The sequence below is a fragment of the Camelus ferus genome, chromosome 12, assembly GCF_009834535.1.
Source record: "Camelus ferus isolate YT-003-E chromosome 12, BCGSAC_Cfer_1.0, whole genome shotgun sequence".
NCBI lineage: Eukaryota > Metazoa > Chordata > Mammalia > Artiodactyla > Camelidae > Camelus > Camelus ferus.
Genome location: NC_045707.1, coordinates 53,347,694 through 53,367,824, shown reverse-complemented (window position 1 = coordinate 53,367,824; position 20,131 = coordinate 53,347,694). Strand labels below are relative to the sequence as shown.

The 20,131-nt window shown below is 51.5% G+C and overlaps 1 protein-coding gene across 2 annotated transcripts in view; it reads right to left on the bottom strand.

Moving 5' to 3' along the window:
• The window catches only part of SH3RF3 (SH3 domain containing ring finger 3), a 116,975-nt gene that overhangs the window by 38,088 nt on the left and 58,756 nt on the right, over positions 1–20,131 (bottom strand). For both annotated transcript variants that reach the window (XM_032493682.1, XM_032493683.1), the window contains 2 exons: positions 8,467–8,562; positions 3,829–4,182 (listed from right to left, as the gene is read on the bottom strand). In XM_032493682.1, coding sequence (XP_032349573.1) covers positions 3,829–4,182; positions 8,467–8,562 — 450 coding nt within the window. The remainder of the gene's footprint in view (positions 1–3,828; positions 4,183–8,466; positions 8,563–20,131) is intronic.

Sequence of the window (20,131 nt, the reverse complement as noted above, 5' to 3'; positions counted from 1 at the left end):
TATTCTTCTTGTACTCACTTCGTATTTTTTTTAAATTATTTTTGCTCCTTATAAGGCACAGAATTAAATCTGTAACCTTCTGAAAATGTAAACACAAACTCAGGTTCTCCGCAGGCAGGAGCCTGGAGGCTCGGCTGAGAGCAGGGAGCCTGGTGTGATGGTCCCCTCTTCCTCCGCTGGAGGCCAACCTGCAGCACAGAGGAGAGGAGGCAGCAGGAGGAGGTGGCAGGTGGGCGCGTTTAAAGATGCCGGAGGCTCCCAGGAGGACCCTTCCTTTCCTCCTCAGACACCGAGGAAACGCTCCTTCTTGATGTTCTCGCTGCTGAATTTCAAACACTCCCTGTTCCATCGATTTTAAAGGGCAATTCCCCCATCTCAAGGGCTTCCGTTTGCTTACTTTAAGCTGGTCCATTAGTCATGGTCACTCTGAAGCTGAGAAACACCGTGTCTGGTGAAAGCCGGTTGTTGGCTGGATGGGGTCAGGCTGGATGGGGTCAGCCTGCGTGGACCCGGCTACCCCACGGAGAGCACCAGGCGCACCCCACAGCCGTCCAAGGACAGGAGGCAGAGGAACACCGGCTTCGGTTTCTGTGGGTCGCTGCCTGCTCTCTGAGGTTGCTGGCCTCTGTGTGAAGCAGTTAAAATTCACAGAGAATCAGAGGCGCTGAGGAGATGGTGCCGTGGACTATTCTCCGACACCTGGGCTCCTCCCTGAGTGCCGTGGACTCCACTTCCCACCCCTTCAAGCAGAGCTGGGCTGGCAGACTTGCTTTGGCCACTGAACATGAGCGGAGGTGGCGTGTCACCTCCACGTGGGAGCCTGTGGAGGCCAGTGTACCGGCGGCCACACCCCACCTCTGCCACAGTGATGGGGACGCCACCGACCAGGGCTGGGCCAGTGTCCCCGCACAGGGCCAGGCGATACATATTTCAGCCTCTGCAGGTCACATGGTCTCTTCTCAACCACTGGCTCCTCTGCTGTGGCCTGAAAACAGCTGGGCAGATGATGTGGCAGCAGCAGGTGCGGCTGTCCCAGCAAGGCTTCATTTACCAGCAAGGGGGCACCCTTGGCAGCATCTCTTGGCTTCTGAGGTGAGGGCACCATGCAGCACCAGCCTATGGTGGATGAGCAGTCCGGGCAGGAAGCAGGCCTGGAGGGCTAACCAGCCCAGCTGACCGGCACGGGAGCCCTATGCCACCACCGAGGCTTGCCGGGCAGCCAGGAGATGGCCTGGGGCACCTGCTGGCTTCCAAAGGGGTTTACAGCAGGCAGCTCTGATATGCAGTTACCTCCCGCTCTGGCCTGATGACGTCCACAAGCAGACACTCACCAGCACGAAACAGCCTCCCTCCCCAGCAGCAAGGTGACCCAGACGCTCCATTATTCACGAGGACTCAGCTGACCTCTGACCTCCCCAAGTAGCAGGGAGGAACAGTTCGTAAGGGTCACGTGTGAGCAGGGCAGGCATCTGAGGCTCAGCCCCACCTCGTTCCCCTGGGAGCCCTCAGGGGCTCACTTCCCAGCTGCGCCTTCTCTGCAGCTGTCCTCGTGGACCCCCATGCCCGTGGGACTGTAATGGCAGGGAGGTCATCGCTGGAGCCATGATGATTCACACGCAGCCCACCTGGAATCCAGCAAGCTGACTCAGATCCCAGGCCACCCGAGGACAGATGGCCTGGGGGGCCAGGGCCAGGACACAGGAGTAAACAACATCCAGTCTCTGCCAAGGGCCTCCAGGTCCAAGGGTGGGGGAGTCGATTATGAATACAAGCGACAAGGTGTGAGGGGAAGCGAGCATGCCCTCCGGTGCCTGCTGGGTGTCCCGCCTGGACTGTGTCTCGCCCTGGGAGGGGAGGGGGCGGGGGGGGGGGCGAGGTCAGGTAGGGGCAGGAACAGCAGCAGAGGAACCAGTGGCGCAGTCTTGGGAGGGGGAGCCAAGCCGGACCAGCGTGGGCGCACAAGTGAGGGTCTGTGTGGAGGGTGGAGTGACTGGTGGAAGTGGTGGAAAGACAAGAGCCCCAGTTTGGGGGGATTTTGAGGCCACATTAAGGAGATCGGGGCTTGTCTGAGGCAATGGGGCATCTCCAGGAGCACCCAGGTGGAGGTCAACGTTACTAGAGGACTCCAGGTGGTCCAGAGGCAGGAAGATGGGAGTGAATCTGAGGGCGCAGACCAGGAAGGAGGCCTCGCTGCAGCGCCAGGGCGGGGGCGGAGCCAGGCGGGGGTGGGGCCAGGGCAGGGGCGGAGCCGCTGCAGGGGCGGAGCCAGAGCAGAGCCTGAGTCGGGGTGGCGCCAGGACGGGGCAGGGCCAGGGCAGAGCCAGAGTGGGGTGGGGCCAAGGCAGGGGCGGGGCCAGGCGGGGGCAGAGCGGGGGTTTGGCCTCCTGGTTCGCAGCCCTTAACTCACAGCTCTCAACACCACCCTTCCACCTCCTGTCAGTGTAGTTAAACCGGGTCAGAGACAGGTGCAAACTGCTGTGCTTGACCTCTCACCCTCTGACCACACTGGTCACGTGTACCTGCGGGAAAACAGGTCCCAGGACCTCAGTCATCTCCAGCACAAGCTATGTCATCAGGTAAATCCCGTGGACCAGAAGGTCTGACCCCTCCTGACCAGGCCGGCCTGTGGACAGTAGAACTGACGGCAGGGCCCCGACGGTCCCTCTGAGGATTAACTCAGCAGCCGTGGCAGCAAGGGCGGAGCGCAGGTGAGCTGAGGGAAAGGGGCCTCCTGCCCACGCCTGGGGCAGGAGGACGTTCCAGAGAGCTCTGCCAGTGTCCATTTCCTGCGAGTACAGGACTTAGAGATTGGGCACCGTGGGCGAGTCTGGCCTTGTAACAGGGAAGAACAAGTCTGGCCCCAGACTGGGTCAGTTTCTTTTACTTTAACCTTTGTATTCTATTTTTTTTTTTTTCCTACAAGTTAATCACTAAAGGGAGGTGGGCTACAGTTTAAAATGTACACATCATGGCCCATCTCCCGGGACCCTGCCTCCCAGGCCTGAGCATTAAGCTAAAATACTTTTGTTTAGCTCACAGGAAACATCCTGATGGGGCCCACCTGTGAATGACTGCGGGCAAGGAGAAATTAACACCTCCCCCTCGAAGTCTGGCTGGAACCAGGAAATGTCTGCAACAGCCTACGCCTGTTTTACTTTACCTCCTCACACCTCACCTCTCCCTCTTGTTCTATAAAAGAAACTAGCATCCAAACCCAGGCAAGATGGTCCTCCTTCAGACAAGAAGTCCACCATCTTCTCGGTCTGCTGGCTTTCCTAGTAAAGTTGCTATTCCTTGCCTCATCTCTCAATTTGCTGGCCTGCTGTGCGGTAAGCAGGACGAATCTGGACTCACTGACAGCCTGGTTCCAGGGCTGCCTGGTCTGGCTGGCTGAGAACAAGGTCCTCCCTTTGCTGCACTGGTGGACAGAGCCAGTGCCACATCCACACAGAAGGACTCTGCAAACATGCGGCCACTTCTGGGTCTGAGCTCCAGCCCTTTCTGTTGACAGGGAGGATGTCAGCAAGTGTCACCAAGATGCTGAAGACACAAGAGCACTAAACCAAGACTTTTTCCAACACGTCAGAGGGGCTGAAGGCAGACTGGGATAGGACCTTCAAAGGCTCAGCCGCAGGCCCTGAGAAGCACCTGCCATTATTGGGCCGTCTGAATGCTGGTTGAGACCGAAACACACCTCCCACCAGGGCTTGGGTGACCCTGAGGCCAAGACCCCCAAATGCACCACTGCCTGGCCTCCCTCATGCCAGCCCAGGGGACCAACTCGGAGATGGAGAGCCAGGTGGAGCTGAGGAGGCACCATGACATTACCTGGGCAGGAGCACTGCAGGACAGGTGCGACAGGTCCCCGATCCTGGCCGCGGCCCGGGGGTCACTGGAGCTGATCAACACGGGCGCACTGATCTCCATGGAGCGCCTGTGGCTGGCAGCCTGCGCAGACTTGTGCGTCATGCTGAGTGCCGTGAAGGAGTGCCGCTTTTTGGCATTCTTCTTGCTGTCCACACGCCTCTGGAAGGCGCTCACCGCCCCTGTGCTGCCTGAAGTGGGACCCGGGATGGCTCTGATGGCTGTGCTGGGGTCAGAGGGCAAAGAGGTGAGGCAGCCGGACGCCATGGCCAGGCCCGGCTTGTCCATCTCCATCAGCTGCTTGGCAGCATCGTTGAGCTGAGGAGAGAGGAGGTAGCAGTGAGTACTGGCCACCCGGCACACAGTGGGTTCAAACCTCCAATCCTTCCAACAGCACGTACAGTACGGATGCCACCCTGAAAACACGACAAAGGCTGGGGTGGTGTCAGAGGATTTTATTGCAGAGGTGTGTTTTCCAGGCACCACTGCCATGTCAGCCTAGTGTCACCCCAATCTTTCCCTGGGCCACCCATTTCTGGGGTGCAAGGTGCAGACCTGCAGGGACCAGGGGAGGGGAGAGTGGGGGCACCCAAAGGTGAGTCCCCCTTCTCCCCATTTTGGCTGAGCTGTGCTGCCTGGGAAATGCCCAGAGGGGGCACCAGAGTAGGAGCGGCACTCTATGGGCTCCCCACCTCCTGCACCAGCAGGACACAGCTTCGTCGGCACATAGCCCTGCCAGGCTGGACGGATTCCAGGTGGACAGTCCTCAGGCTGCTGGCAGAGCCTTGCCAGTGAGGTCAGGGAGGGGCAGAACACTGGGCCCTCCTGGAACTGGACACATGCAGATCGAGTGCGGACCATGGGTCCAAGGGAAGCACTAGCAGAGCCCAGGGCACAGAGTTCAGGCCCCAATCCAGGGGCCAGTTTGGAGAAGGGTTTGAAGCCTTCACGGGTGACGGATGGGGGATGGGGTGGGCCTGAAAGGATGCCCTGGGTTCCAGTGGGAACCAGAGAGGAAACATGTGAGTCAAGGGAACCCCTGAGGGCGCCAAGTCCTCAGCTGAGCCCCGGGGCTGGGCCAGGAAGGGCCACGTCCACACACAGGGTCTGACATCAGGCCAGGCAGTAAAGTCCCCTCAGCCCTGGGGTTTCTCATTCGCCGACTGAGCGGGGTTTGCAGCTGGTCACGTCTCAGTGAGTTACAACCAAACCAAAGAAAGCGCCGCGAGACCTGCGCAGCCAGGGGAGGGATGCGCGGTGCCCACGGGCCCAGCGGGGCACGGGCGCTGGACGGCCGCACACCCAGACGGCCCAGGCGCAGGGCTGTCAGCATTTCCACTACAAACGCCTGTCCTCCCTCCACAGGCTGGTTTTGAAAAATTCACTCCAGGCCCCAGAATCTGTGATCTAAATCCAGAATTATTTCCTTTGAAATGCTGCCTCCAACCAGGCTCAGCTGTTCTGCTCTAGTTTAAGGCTTTGTTCATCTGCTCCCTCACCAGAGCTGCTTGAAGAAGAACTGGTGTGGTCCCCCTCTCCCCCCGCCGCCTCCCAGGGCCCTCTGACCCCCGAGTGCCGGCCTCCTGCCCGCGTTCTGAGCCCACCGGCCAGGCTCACAGCAGAGCAGAAGCAGGACGCACCAGGCACAGAGCCTGGGCTCGGCGGCACCAAAACACAGTCTAAACCACCCGCCGCCTGCCTCCACGCGGAGGGTTTTGTGTAGGCAATGCCATTGGGCTCAAATAATCTCATTCTTCCCCAAAGCAGCAGCCCTGGAGTCGCATGCAGCCCCCTGGTGCGCACGGGGGGAGAGCCCGCCTGGGATGGGAGAGGATGCTGCGTCCCCAGGGCAGAGTGAACGCTCACTCCTGAAGGGTCCTCCCCAGTCCAGCACCACGACCTCTGCACTGCGGGGCCCAGTGGCCGCCTGCCGCGTGCCCGCCCGCCTGCCCTGCACGCTCTTAAGACCGCAGCCTCAGGGTCGGAGGAGGGCTCCTTGTGATTCCGTCCTGCGAGAAGCCCGGTTTAGGCAGGGCAACGTCTGTGGGGATAAACACCACACCGAACTGTCCTGTCTGCCGACACAGGCTCAGCTCGGGTCCCAAAGCTGCAAAGACCCAAGACCCCGCTCTGGTCTCAGATGCCTACTTGCCTCCCAGAGGGAAGACAGTCTGAACTTTGCAACCCATGGGGATGCCCCCAAGGTCACGTACAGGTGAGTCAAAAGACAACTGATACATAAACAGTAAATCAGTCTCAGGAAAATACCGGTTGGGCCTCCTTCCTCAGTGTTTGCTGAGGTCCAGGAACCTATTTCAGAGCACCTCGGGCTGTGGCTGGGACCCTAGGGCGATGGTGGGGGCCGGGGGCCGGGGGCCGTGAGCTGCAACCCTGTACCAAAGGTGCAGGACAGGGGAGTGAGGCTGCTTGCCCTGCTCAGCCCCTGCTCCCAGGAGGACAGCCTAGCTGCCTGGTCTCTGAGGAACCGTGCAATTGAGGAGGCAGTGCTCAGAGCAGAGGGGCCTGCAGGGACACCCCTGCACCCTCCAGGGAGAGTATCTGGAAGACTGTCTCCAGGGTTCAGGCAGTCGAGCCTGGAGAAGCACTGAACAGAGACCCCCAGTGCCTCTGAGTGTGTCTGAGCCCTGAGAGTGTGAAGAGGCCCTGCTGACTGGCTTTCCAGCCAGAGCCCAACCTCGCAGCCTCCCCGACAGTGCCTGTGCCCCTCCAGACAGGGAAGCTGGTGGGCCAGGCTTGGCCTTCCGCAGGGGGGCCCTGCTACCTGCCTCGGGCTCTCTACAAGATTGGGTCTTAGCTTCTTAAACTGCATCTTAAGGAAAAGTGCATGGTTGTTACCTGTCCACTTGACAGCCACACAGCTATGCCCAAGGTCAAGGCAGGAGCCTCCCCTCCCCCAGGGCCTCCCCTGCCTCCTCCACCCAGTCTCCCCAGGCCCCCTACTCCACCACCCGGAGCAGGGGGAGTTCCGCTGCTCCTGAACTTCTAGAAGGAAAAGGCATAGAGCGTACGTACTCTCTTCTGCCTGGCTTCTTTCAAACATTTGTCTGTGAGATGCATCCATGCTTTTAAAGTAGTCCTTTCACCCTCTCTGCTGGGCAGCACCCTCACGTAGATGCCCCGGCTCCGGCACCTGTCCCACCGTGATGGGCATCTGAGTTGACTCCAGTTCAGGGCATCGTGGCCAGTTCCTAGGGACATCCCTGTCTGTCTTCAAGTGGCCCTGTAAGAGTCTGCCTGGGAAGACGTTCCACTGGCCAAAGACGTAGGGAGCTCAGACTCTCCACATCTGGTTTTGTGCATCGAGTTCTGGTGTCTAAAGCAGCAAGATGGAGATCACCCCCCAGAGTTGAAGCAAATGCACATATGAGGCTGGAGGTGCTGGGGACTGTGGTCCTCACAGGGGCCAGAGAGCAGTGTGTGTGCTTGCACATGTGTGCACTGTGTGCTCCTCACAGAGGCCAGAGTGCAGCGTGTGTGTGCACATGTGTGTCCCTCACAGGGGAACCAGAGAGGAGTGTGTGTGCAGTGTGTGGACTCAGTGTTGTAGGAGGGTCTCAGAACTCCTGAGCTGTTTATCCTGAGGAAGTGTGAGAACCATTGGTGCAGAACATTTAGGGAAAGGGGAGGAAAGGGCCAGAAACTGGAAAAACAGAGGAGGCTAAACTGCAAAGAGCCTTGGATGCCACAACCAGCAGGTAACGGAACCCACCGGCCCACGGGGCTGAGCAGGGGCAGAGCCCGCCCAGTCCCTGCGTCAGGGGCAGCCCTGCCCTGAGCAGGGGGCTGAGTCCGGGGCAGTCCCCTGGGAATACGTCTGGCTCCGCCCCTCATCAGCGGGGGCCCTTCTGTCAAGCGGGGGGCCCCTGGTGTTCACAGTGGGGCAGCTGAGAGGCTGAACGAACATCCCCAGAGGACACAGAGATGCATGGGTTGGGTGTGTGGTCAGTCTGTGGACGTGCACACGTGGACATGCGCTGACCAACAGCAGATGCACACACAGCCCACTACGACCAAGGGTTTAAAGGTCAAAGGTCTGAGTGCTGCCCGCTTGGTCACTGCCCATAACTGACTCGCTGGAAACCTGGTGCTTCTTGGTTACAGAGAAGAGGCGGGAAATCATCAGCCCTTAAATTGGCCCAAACTGTCTCCCCATCAGGGACCTGCAGCTGGATGAGCTGCCCCAAACCCGGAGTCCTGGAGGCCTCTACGCGCCCTTTAGCTGTCTGCAGAGTCACAGGGAAAGGCGGCCTCCCAGTATGAGCTCTTCTCCCCTGGGGTCTGGGGGCAAGAGCAGCAGAACCTGGGAGAGTCTTGGAAAAACAAGGCTGGGCCCAGGTCTGCACGGAGCCCTGCCTCGTGGCCCAGGCGCTAAGATGACGGACCGTCCGGCCCACACAGACCACTCCCAGGAGGCCGAGGCAAACCTCATAGGCCACAGGGTTTGAATAAAACCCAAAGGCCGCCGCCATCCGATCTCAGATTACTGTTCTCCTTAGAAGCAGGCTCCAAGGCCAGGGCACCCCCAGTCTGGCGAAACAAACAACAGAGGGCAAGAAGAGGGGTCTGGGAGCACAGACTCACCTCCACGTACAGCAGGGGGAAGATCCCAATCTTGTCCCCCAGCATCCCCTCCGCCCAGTTGTCATCCACTCTTCTGATCACAGTCAGGACTTCATCCTGGAACGGGGCCGAGTAGACACACACACACAGGTACAAAAACAGAACCAAGAGGTTTGTTAGTAGCCTTGAAGGAAAGATTCTAAGCGATACTGATCCTGAGATCGGACGTGAAAACCGTCTACCCGCGTCCTCACCCCGCGTCTCCCGCAGCAGACACCCTCCAGTGGAAGTGTGTGGCAGTTTACAATACAGTTAGTATTTTAAATTCATGTTCCTAATATTTATTTATGAATAAAGCTGTTTTCAGTAAATATAAATTCAACCAAGGTTTCTAAGTTTCTGGCTCCATCAAAGCACAAAATATGACCCAGTCCAACTCCATTTATTTGGAGTCATGGGAACACGGAGCTCTGAATAACGCTCTCAAGTCCCCATCATGCCAGACAGCACCAAGGACAGAGTCAGGATGCCAGGCGGCTGGGAGGGGGACACGGCCAGGTGCCACGGGGCCAAGGGCCACAGGGACAGACCGTGAGCATGGAGGGAGGATAAAGAGGGAAGCGCTGGCGGGCAGCAGTGAAGGGGGGACCATGTGGGGCACATAGGGTGCAGTGGACACCCGCCCAGGGCTCTGCCAGGACTCAGGGCCCACCTGGGCTGAAGCACACGCAGGGGCCGACCAGACCTGAGGGCACCACCTGCTTCCCCAGGGGCTTTCACCACCTTAGTGTGCAGAAGTCATGTGGGAACACGGGCCTCTCTCAAGGTCAGAGGGACGTTTCAGGCCGACGGACCTGCCAACACTGTCAGAGAAGCTGCGTGGCTCAGGGCGTGGCTCTGGGCGAGGTGGAACGAGGCTCCCAGAGCGAGGAGGGAGAGGCCCGGCTGCGGCTCTGTCCTGGGAGCTTCCCCACGGCCCTGCCACCCCTCCTGGGAGAGCAGGGAGCAGTGCAGGGCAAGAGCACCCTCGCTCTCCGTCCTCACCCCCAAGGTCCCAGCTTAAACATACAGCTGATGAGTAGAACATTTCTTTTTCCTATTGATACTATGCACACGACACATTACAGGGTGGCTGGCGCTCGGCTGCAGGACGACACCCGCTAGGGCTCCTTGTAGTCAGTCTTGGCCAGGAGGGCGGGAGGGCTTCCTGGTGACCTCAAGGGCCAGAGTGGCCAGCAGGCTTGAGGAGGGATGGACAGAGACGGCCCCGTAACCCTGCACCTTGCTTATCTCATACCAAGTTCCCAACCAAGAGAGCCCTGTGCCCGTGGTGAACTCCACTCAGACTCAGTCCAAGGGTGACCCCCGAGACTTTGCCAACAGTGCAGAGGGACAAATAATTGAAGGCAAGAGAAAAATAAAACAAAAAAGACATTTAATTCTGTAAAGTAAAAAGAAAAATACCAGATTAATTTTGGTAAAAGATAAAATACTATAATATCCACACTATTATTTGAGACTGGTCTAGAAATTAGAGTCAAATAAATGAAAGAAACTAGGAAGTATGAATATTGGAAAAAACATCATACAATTTTCTGCCTAGAAAAACAATAGCAACTAAAAATGAGAATAAGTAAGAATTTGAGAAAGGCTTCTAATTTTAAAATAAATACATGAAAATCATTGGTTTTCCCATCAACCAGCAATAATCAGTTATAAAATGTGATTAAAATTGGCTAATCATTAAAAAAATAAAGTTAGTTCTCTAATTCACTGTATTAAGTCCAAAATTAATTCCGTAAGTATTAAAGATTTAAATGTTAGGAGAAAAAAGTTGAATGTCCAAAAAAAAATACGAATAGGTATTTAATCTTGAGCTGAGGACGGTCTTAAGAAGTAAATAACAAAGATTTGGTTACAGAAAAATGAAATTCTCTAGTTAAAAACAGCAAGAACAAAACAGAAAGGCAAACACTCTAGAAAAATACTTGCAGGACACACTGGAGACAAATACCTAATATCCTCACTACATAAGGACTTAGAGACACAGCAGGAAAAAGAGAAAAGACCTTAAAAGAGAAACAGGCCAAGCGGAAAAATCAGGCAACTCACAAAAAGGAAGAAAAGCAGCCTGCAGTTAAATACACTTAAAAATGTGATTCCTGACTAATATTAAAAAAATACAATTTTAGACAAGAAGATTCATTTTCTCCTTGTTCTTCGGTGTCTATCAGATTAGCAGGGATGAACACAAGCCAGCTCACAGCGTGGTCCCCACTTCTGGTGGGGAGGTAAGTTTCTGGTGGCAGTTTGGCAGTCCTATCAAACACGAGAGCCCTCACACCCGCTGAGCTGACAAAAACACTCCTAGAGACTCTATCCTAAAAAGATCAAAGACATGCAAGAAGGTTTAGCTCTGGATGTGTTCATTACAGTGTTTGTTCAACTAGAGAGAAACTGGAGACAACCGCACAGCCAGAGGGTTAATTAGATAAATGGTGGTGAGTCCACCAGTGCCATGCCCCCTGCAGCCCACCCCTGCCACCCTGTCCCAGCCATGGAGGAGGGGGTGCGGAGATGAACAGGTGGAGCTCATTGCCTGGAGGTGCAGCTCCTTGGAAGACCGAGCTCTAACAACAGGGTCACAGGCTGCAGAGCACGTCTCCCCGCCCACCCCTCACCGCGGCGTCTCTGAAGGCCTACTTATAGCAGCTCCTCTTACCTGCTTCCTCCTGTCCAACCACCAGAACAAATGACTAGATGTCCTAAAAGGCAACAGACAGTTTGCAGAGACAGAGCAAGCATCAGAATCAGACTCAGATACGGCAGGAGTGCTGGAATTATCACACAGGGAATTTAAACCAGCTATGATTAATCTGTTAAGGGCTCTAATGGATTAAGTAGACAGCATGCGAGAACAGATGGGCAGTGTAAACTGGGAGATGGTAAGTCCAAGAAAGAACCAAAAAGAAATGCTAGAGATCAAAAGCTCTGTAACAAAAACAGAGTGCCTCTGATAGGCTTACTGGCAGATTTAACACGGCCGAGGAAAGAATCTCTGTGCCTAAGGATATCTTAACAGAAACCTCCAAAACTGCAAAGAGAACAAAGACTGAAAAATAAATAAACAAAAATCCAGAAAAGAACAGGATATCCAAGAACTGTGGGATAACTACCGAAGGTGTTATATACACATAATGGGAACATAGGCAGGAGAAGAAAGAAAAAAAGGAACTAAAGAAATATTTGACAGAATAATGACTGAGAATTTTACACCCTGCAAAATTATCCTTCAACAGTGAGGGAGGAATAAAGAATTTCTGAGACAAACAAAAACTGAGGGAATTTGTTGCCAGTAGACTTGCTTTGCAAGAAATGTTAAAAGAAGTTCCTTAGAGAGAAGAAAAGTTTATACAGGTCAGAACCTTGAATCTACATAAAGAAAGAATACTGGCAAAGGAATAAGTGAAGGTAAAGTAAGAACTTATTTTCCTTATTCTTAATTGAGTTAGCAAGATAATAATTTGTTCAAAATAGTAATAGCAACAATGTACCTGATTACATACGCTGATGTACATATCATGTATGTATCTCACATATATAGTTTGTGTATATATACACTTACACATGTTTATATGTAAATTAAATGAACAACAATGACACAGTGGACAGGAGGAAGGAATTAGGATTATGTTGTTATTATAAGGTACCCACACTACCTGTGAAACAGTATAGTGTTATTTGAAAGTGGACTTAAATTAGTTATAAATATATATAGCAATCTCTAGGGCAACCAATAAAAAAATTTTTTAAAGGTACAACTGATATGCTAAGACAGGAGAGAAAATGCAATCATATAAATTGCTCAATTAAAACTGAAAAAGGCAAAAAAAAAAAGTGGAAAACAAAAACAGGAACAAAAATCAAGAACAAAATAGAAAACAGAAACAAATGTGGTAAATATTAATCCAACAATATCAATAATCACTTTGAATAGCAACAGTCTAAATGCACAAATTGAAAGACAGAGATTGTAAAGGTGGATCAAAAAACCAAACTCAACTGTATGTTTTCTACAAAAAACCCACTTTAAATATAAAGAGACACATAAATTAAAAGTAAAGATATAAAGCAAGATACACTATGTTAACACTACTCAGAAGAAAGTAGGAGTAGCTATATTAATTTCAGATAAAGCAGACTTCAAAACAAGGAAAGTTCAGGGATAAAGAAGAGCATTACATAATGATGAAGGTGTCAATTCTCCAAGAAGATAACAAGTCTTAACATGTATGCATCCAACAACAGAGTGTCAAAATACGTGAAGCAAAAACTGATAGAACTACAAGGAGAAACAGATGAATCTACTATTAAAGATTGGAGACGTTAGTGCCCCACTGTCAGGCATGGACACATCCAGCAGGCAGAAAATCAGTAAAGACATAGTTGAACTCAGCACTACCAGTAATAGCAAAACACTCATCCTATTCAAGCTCACATGAACACTCACCAAGACAGTTCACATTTTGGGCCATGAAACACACCTTAACAAAGTTAAAAGACAGAAACCATACAAGGTCTACTCTCAGACCACAATGGAATTAAACTAGGAATCAATATCAGAAAGATACTTAGAAAATTTCAAAAGGCTTGGAAATTAACACAATTCTAATTATATTCAGTTCAAATAAGAAGTATCAAGAGAAAATTTTAAATATTTTAAAATAAATGAAAATAAAAACACAATTTGTTAAACTTTGTGGGCTGCAGTGCAAGTAGTGCTTAAGGGTAAATTTATAACTTTGAATATGTAAATCAGAAAAGAAGAAAACCTAAAATCAATAATCCAAGCTTCCACCTTAGGAAATTAAAAGAGAAGAGCAAATTAAATCCAAAGTAAGTAGAAGAAAAGACATAATAAAAATTAAAGCAGAAATCAATGAAGTTGAAAACATAGAATCAATTTTTAAAAATCAACAAAACTAAGATCAAAAGATCAATAAAACTGATTAGCTTCTAACCAAGATAAACAAGAAAAAAGACAGGCAGCACAAATTACTAATATCAGTAATGAAAGAGGGGACATTACCACAGATCCCATGGGCATTAAAAGGATAATAAAGAAATATTACGAACAATTCTATGCCCACAAATTGGATAAATAAAATGAACCAGTTCCTTTAAGAACACAATCTGTCAAAACTCACACAAGAAGAAACAGACAATCTGAATAGGCCTCTATCTGTTAAACAAATTGAATCAATAATTAATAAACTTCCAAAGTAAAAAAGCACCAGACCTAGATGGGTTCACTTGTGCACTCTACCAAACATTTAAGGAAGAAATTATACCAAATTCTCTAACACTTTCTTTCAAAAGAGAGAAGCATAGGGACTACTTCCTAACTCATTCCGAGGCCAGCAATATACTAATACAAACTAGACAAAGACACAGTAGGCAAAGAAGACTGCAATGTCTCTCGCAAACCTAATCGCAAAAATCCTCAACAAAATATTAGCAAGTTGAATCCAACAAAATATAAAAAGAATTACACAGCATGACCAACTAGGGTTTATTCCAGGTATGCAAAGCTTGTTTAACATTAAAAAAATCAATGAATAGCTCACAGCGAAAAAAGATGTGACAACGAATATACGTATGTTCATGTATAACTGAAAAATTGTGCTCTACACTGGAATTTGACACAACATTGTAAAATGACTATAACTCAATAAAAAAATGTTTAAAAAAATCAGTGAATGTAATCCATCACATCAATGGGCTAAAGAAGAAAAATCACATCCTTACATTAATAGATGCAGAAAAAGCATGACAAAAATCAAACACCAATTCATGATTTTTAAATTAGAAATAGTAGTTAGTAAATTAGAAATAGAGTGAAACTTCCTCAATTTGAAAAAGAACATTTACAAAACCCTTCAGCTAACATCATTCTTAATGGTGAGAAATGTGAAGCTTTTCCTAAGACCAAAAACAAGGCAAGGATGTCCTCTTCAACCAAAGCCTTTCAATATTATAGTCAAAGTCCTAGCTAATGCAATAAGGCAAGAAAAGGAAACAAAAGGTATACAGATTGGGAAGAAATAAATAAAACTGTCTTTGTTTGCAGATGACATGATTGTCTGTGTGGAATATCTGAAAGAATCAACAGAAAACTACAACCAATAAGCAATTATAGCAAGGTTTCAGGATATAGATTAATACACAAAAATTAAATACTTTTCTATACACTAGCAATGAACAAGTGGAATTTGACATTAAAGGTACAATACCATTCACATTAGCACCTGAAAACATGAAACACACACCTAGATTATCTCTAGATTTAGGTATAAATCTAACAAAATAGTACAAGGCCTTTATGAGGAAAGTTACAAAACTCAGATGAACAAAATCGAATATGAACTAAATAAACAGATGTTCAATGTTCACGGGTAGGAGGGCTCGATATTGTCACAAGGTCAGTTTTTCTCAACTTCTAGATTCGGTGCAATCCCAATCAAAGTCTCAGCAAGCTTTTTTGTGGATACTGACAAACTGACTCTGAACTGTATCTGGAGAGGCGAAAGATCAGGAGAGCCAACTCAACACTCAAAGAAAAGAACAAAGACTGGCACTGTCTGACTTCGAGACTTACTGTAAAGCTACAGTGCTGAAGACAGTGTGGGACTGTGATAGAATATAAAAATAGATCAATGGAACAGAATGGAGAGCCTAGAAACCGACCCACATAAATGTGGTCCACTTGTCTTTGATGAAGGAGCGAAGGCACTACAATGAGCAAAGAGGCTCCTCAACAAATGGTGCCAGAACAACTGGACAACCACATGGGAAAAAAAAAAAGAATCTAGACACAGACCTTACATCTTTCACAAAAATTACAATGGACCACAGCTCTAAGTGTAAAATGCAAAACTGTAAAACTCTTAGAAGACGACAGGAGAAAATCCAGATGCCCTTGGGTTTGGTGATGACTTCTGAATACAACATCAAAGGCTGGTCCATGAAAAAAAGAATTGATAAGCTGGACTTCATTAAAATTAAAAATTCCTGCTCTGTGAAAGACACTGTGAAGAGAATGAAAAGACAAGCCATGGACTGGTGAAATATTTGCAAAAGACATATCTGATGAAGGACTGTTACCCAAAATATACAAGCAACTCTTTAAAATTCAACAATAAGAAAATAAACAGTTGAACTTTAAAATGGGCCAAAGACCTTAACACACACCTCACTAAAGGAGACACACAGATGGCAAATACTCCACATCATATGTCACCAGGGAGGTGCAAACTAAAACAACGAGACACCACTACACACCTTATTAGAATGGACAAGACCCAAACCCTGACAACACCAGGCGCTGGTGAGGATGTGGAGCAACAGGAACTCTCGTCACTGCTGGTGGAAAAGTGAAATGGCACGGCCACCTTGGAAGAAAATTCGGCGGTTTCTTACAAAACTAAATGTACTTTTGCCATGCAATCCAGCAGTCACACTCCCTGGTATTTACTGGAACGAGCTGAAAACATGTCCACATGAAAACCTGCACGTGGGGGTTCACAGCAACTAATCTTGGAAGCAACAAAGTTGTCCTTTGGTAGGTGAATGGCTAAATAAACTGTGGTCCATCCAGACAATGGAATGTTACTCAGTGCTAAAAGGAAATGAGCTATCAAGTCATGAAAACACATGGAGGAACCTTAATGCACATGACTAAGTGAAAGAAGCCAATCTGAAAAGACTACTTACTGTACGATCCCAACAAAATGACGTTCTGAAAAAGGCAAAACTGTGGGGACACAGGGAAAGCATCAGTGATCGCTAGGGGCTGTGGGGAGGGAGGCAGGATTAGGTGGCGCACAGAGTTTTAGGGCATGAAACCATCTGTATGATACTCTAGAATGGTGCGTACGTGTCGTTACACATTCGTCCAAACCCGTAGGATAGACAACACCCAGAGTGAACAGTAATGTAAACTACGTGCTTTGGGTGGTGATTACATGTCAACATGGGTTTATCAGCGGCAACAAATGCTCCATCCGCTGGGGATGCTGACGGCGGGGCAGGCTGTGCACGCCGGGGCAGGGTGTATGGAAAATCTTTGTACCTTCTGCTCAGTTCAGGCATGAACCTGAAACTGCTCTACAAATTAAGTCAATTTGAAAAATGGCTGAAAGTGCCACAGAGCGATGGACATGAACAGACTGCAGCACTCACACAACATAGGTGCAGCTCACACACACAACGTGCGGAGAAAACAAAGCTGGACACGGAGGTACATCCTGCATATTCTGTTCACCTGATGTTCAAGAGCAGACTCGCTCTCCACGGTGCCGGAAGACCCAGAGGGAAGGTGGAGGGCTGGGGGTCCCGGCACCCACCACTCCTCCGCTGGGTAGTGATTTGAGGACATTTTCTTTCCAACCACCAAGCTGCATCATTCTGACTAGTGGACTGGTCGGTATATTGTGCTGTACTTAGATAAAAAGCTCTTTTTTAAAAGTAACAATTTTTCCAGTGTGGACAAGCCATGGCGCGCCCTGAGTCCTGCCTGTGGTCCTGACACACCTCTAAAAGGGACATCACATCCTGAGGAAGCCAACATGAAGTGAAGAGTCTGAAATTGAGCACAGAAAACTGGAGAAGTGGGGCGTGGAGCCTGCATGCGGGGAGGTTTGGGGGCCTCCACTCTGGGCCCCCAGGTCCTGAGCAGCAGACGCAGCTCCACAGAAGGGAGAGCTGCCCCCTAAAGAGCCCCATCACTTAAGCGGGGGAGCTGGTCTTCCAAGGGCCACACGCAGCCAACCTGCTCCTCACCCAGTTCAGGGGCATCCCCTCGACACTCCCCAGGGGCTGGCAGAGGAGGCAAACGTCCCTCCCCAGGGAGAGCTCGGTGCCCACTCACAACACAGGGGCCTCATCCAACCCCATGAGTCTGGCACAGCCTAGCACGGGGCAGTCGTGTTAAAGTTCTGCTGCGAGGCCAGGACATCAGCAGGTGGGGCCTGCACAGCCCGCCTGCCCCTCACCTGAAAATCCAGGCCGTCCCAGCTGCATTTGGGGGCACCTGGTGGCAGGTGCCTGATCCGGCTCAGATATCAACAAAGCAGTTCTGGGTCCACGGCCGGGGCTGGAGGATGTGGGTGGGGGAGGCTGGGCTGTGCAGGGGGCCACCAGTCCCCGCACACAGGCAGGTGACTGACCTCCCTCCTTCCCCACTGCTCTGATGCCACCTCAGCGAGGACCACTGAGCGCCAGGCGGCACCTCAGAACTACGGCATAAGATCCCGCATGCCCTGGAAACAGTCACGACTTCTCCCGCCACTGACCAGAACCAGGAAAGCAACACCGGATTCCCGTCAGGCCTCTGACTTGCTGCCGTGTTTCAGAAAGCTGGTCCCCTTGGGGAAGCCGCGCCCTCGGAGCCTGCAGCTGCTGCCCAGCTGTAAGGCAGTCCGGGAGCCGAACAGCCCGAGCAGAACACAGCACTGGGGAAGGAGAGGTGAGTCGGAGCCGCCCACTCCCCCAGGCTCACCTGTTTGGTCCCTGGTGCAAGATCTGAGTCTTCTCACCCTGAGAGCATCCTGACTGCCCCTCAGGACAGAGGGCACATGGTGGGCCTCGGATGCCCAGCGATGGGCACAGCAGCCTTGACGTAGTAGCTGAGGAGGCTCCACACCCCCCGGCAGCCCCTCCAAGGTGTGGCCCAGGGTGATCGGGGACAGGGGACTGCCCGCAATCTCGGCTCCACAAAGCGAGTGTCTGTGGAGGCCCACCCTCCCGGGAGCGCCCTGGGCCAACACAAGAAGCGAGGTGCACCTGACAGAACAGGGAGCCAGCGAGGGCGGAAGCGAGAGCCGGCTGAGTGTCTGTTTCGAGGTCGGTTCCCTAAACGCCTTTGCCCATTGAGTCCTACTGTCAACCCCATTTTACAGTCAAAAAAAAAAAAAAAAAAAAAAAAAAAAGGACTCAAAGGTGAAACACATGTCCCAAAGTCACCGTACAAAAGTAAAGGTGTCACAATTGGAATCCTTGTCTCACCCTAGAGCCCAGTCTCTGAATCCATGTGCTCCGTCTCCACTATATCTGTCCCCCGATCAGAACACAGTTTGGGATCAATGCTGGGTGAATTCACAAAGAAGAGAATCCCACGTTTGGGAAGGATGATTAAACATTCAGCCGCGTAAGACACCACAGGGCAGGGTCTCGTGGCGAGGCCAGCAGGAGGGGAGCCTGCTGAAGTCAGGACAACCAGGGGTGTTTTAACAGTGCTCTCTGCTGACTCGGAGCTCACCTCGGGCCCTGCAGGGCTGGGTGGGGAGGGAGGACACGAGATGAGGATGAGCAGGGGCTGCGATGGTGGGCCTGGGTCCCACTGCGGCTCGGGTGCCGGTACCTCTGAGACGAGTCACACGTGGGCTCCTGACGCCACAGGGCTGAGCTCACACGGGGACCCCTAACTGTGAAGGCCCTGCACCCAGGGCTCCTGATGCCCGAGCCTCTCCCTGCCACGTGGAGGGCAGTGCCCCGGAGGCCTACGGAGAGCTCGAAAGAACCGCTGACAGAGGGGACGCTGCGCTGCTTCCTTCTGTCTTTTTGTTCGCACATGCTCAGCTTTTTTGAAGTGAGGCTGCTAAGAAATTATGAAACTTGCTTTTTATAGCTGCTTTACAAGAAGCAACTATTCTTTCTCCTCCTAAACGAAACGAAGACTGGTTTTCGAGTGGCTTCAATCAACGCAGTTTAATAGGACTGTTCGGAAGCTGCCACTAAGGGCGAGCCTTGCCTTGGTGCTCATGCCTCGTGCTGTCTTAAACCGAATCGATCCCATCACAGCAAGGCTCTTTAAAGGTAAAGGCATCCTCCATGGACTTGAGACGCCCCCTCTTTCCTTGCTGAGGCCAGAACGGACATATCCGAACAACAAAACATTCCCTGGAAGCAAAACCGAGCTGCCTGAACCGCGTGGCCACTTCAGGTGACAGGCTGTCAGAAGCAGCGTTCCAGCACGCGGAGGGAAACCTCAGCGGCCCCGCGGGCAGCAAACCCGCCAGGAGAGCCAGGAGGCCTCGCTCATGCCCCTTGGAGGCTGTCTGGAGGCATCTGGGGGTGAGAGATGAGAAAGAGCAGGTGCCTGGGTGCGGGAGCTGTGCCCTCATCTGAGCAGGGGGCGCAGGGGGTGCTGGTATAAAGCCTGGGTGAGCAAGGCAGGGAACATGTGGGGGAGTCACAGCACCGTCCCCACCGAAGTCTCACCCAGGGGTCTCCAACTCCCCACGTTCATCCACGGATTGAAGGAAAGAAAGCCCTGGAAGAGTGGCCTGAGGTCCGCGCACCGCCCCGCACCCTCGCCCGCACCGGGCGCCCATGGAGGAGCTGCCGAGTCTGCCCCTCCTGGCCACACCCCCGCCCCGCCCACGGGGTCGCCCCCATCACCGCCGGGTGCCAGGACCCAGACCCGCAGGATGCAGAGCTCAAGCGGTGCCACCACAGGACGAGTTCCCGCTTTTCCCACGAAGGCGGCTTTAAGACTTCTTTGGAAATACCAGACATTAAACACCATGTGACTGTGCAGTGCTTACGAGACCCCTGTCTGCCCCCGGGAGACCCGCAAGCCCTTCATGCTCGGGAACTGTCCTCCAGACACATGACCCTGGACTTG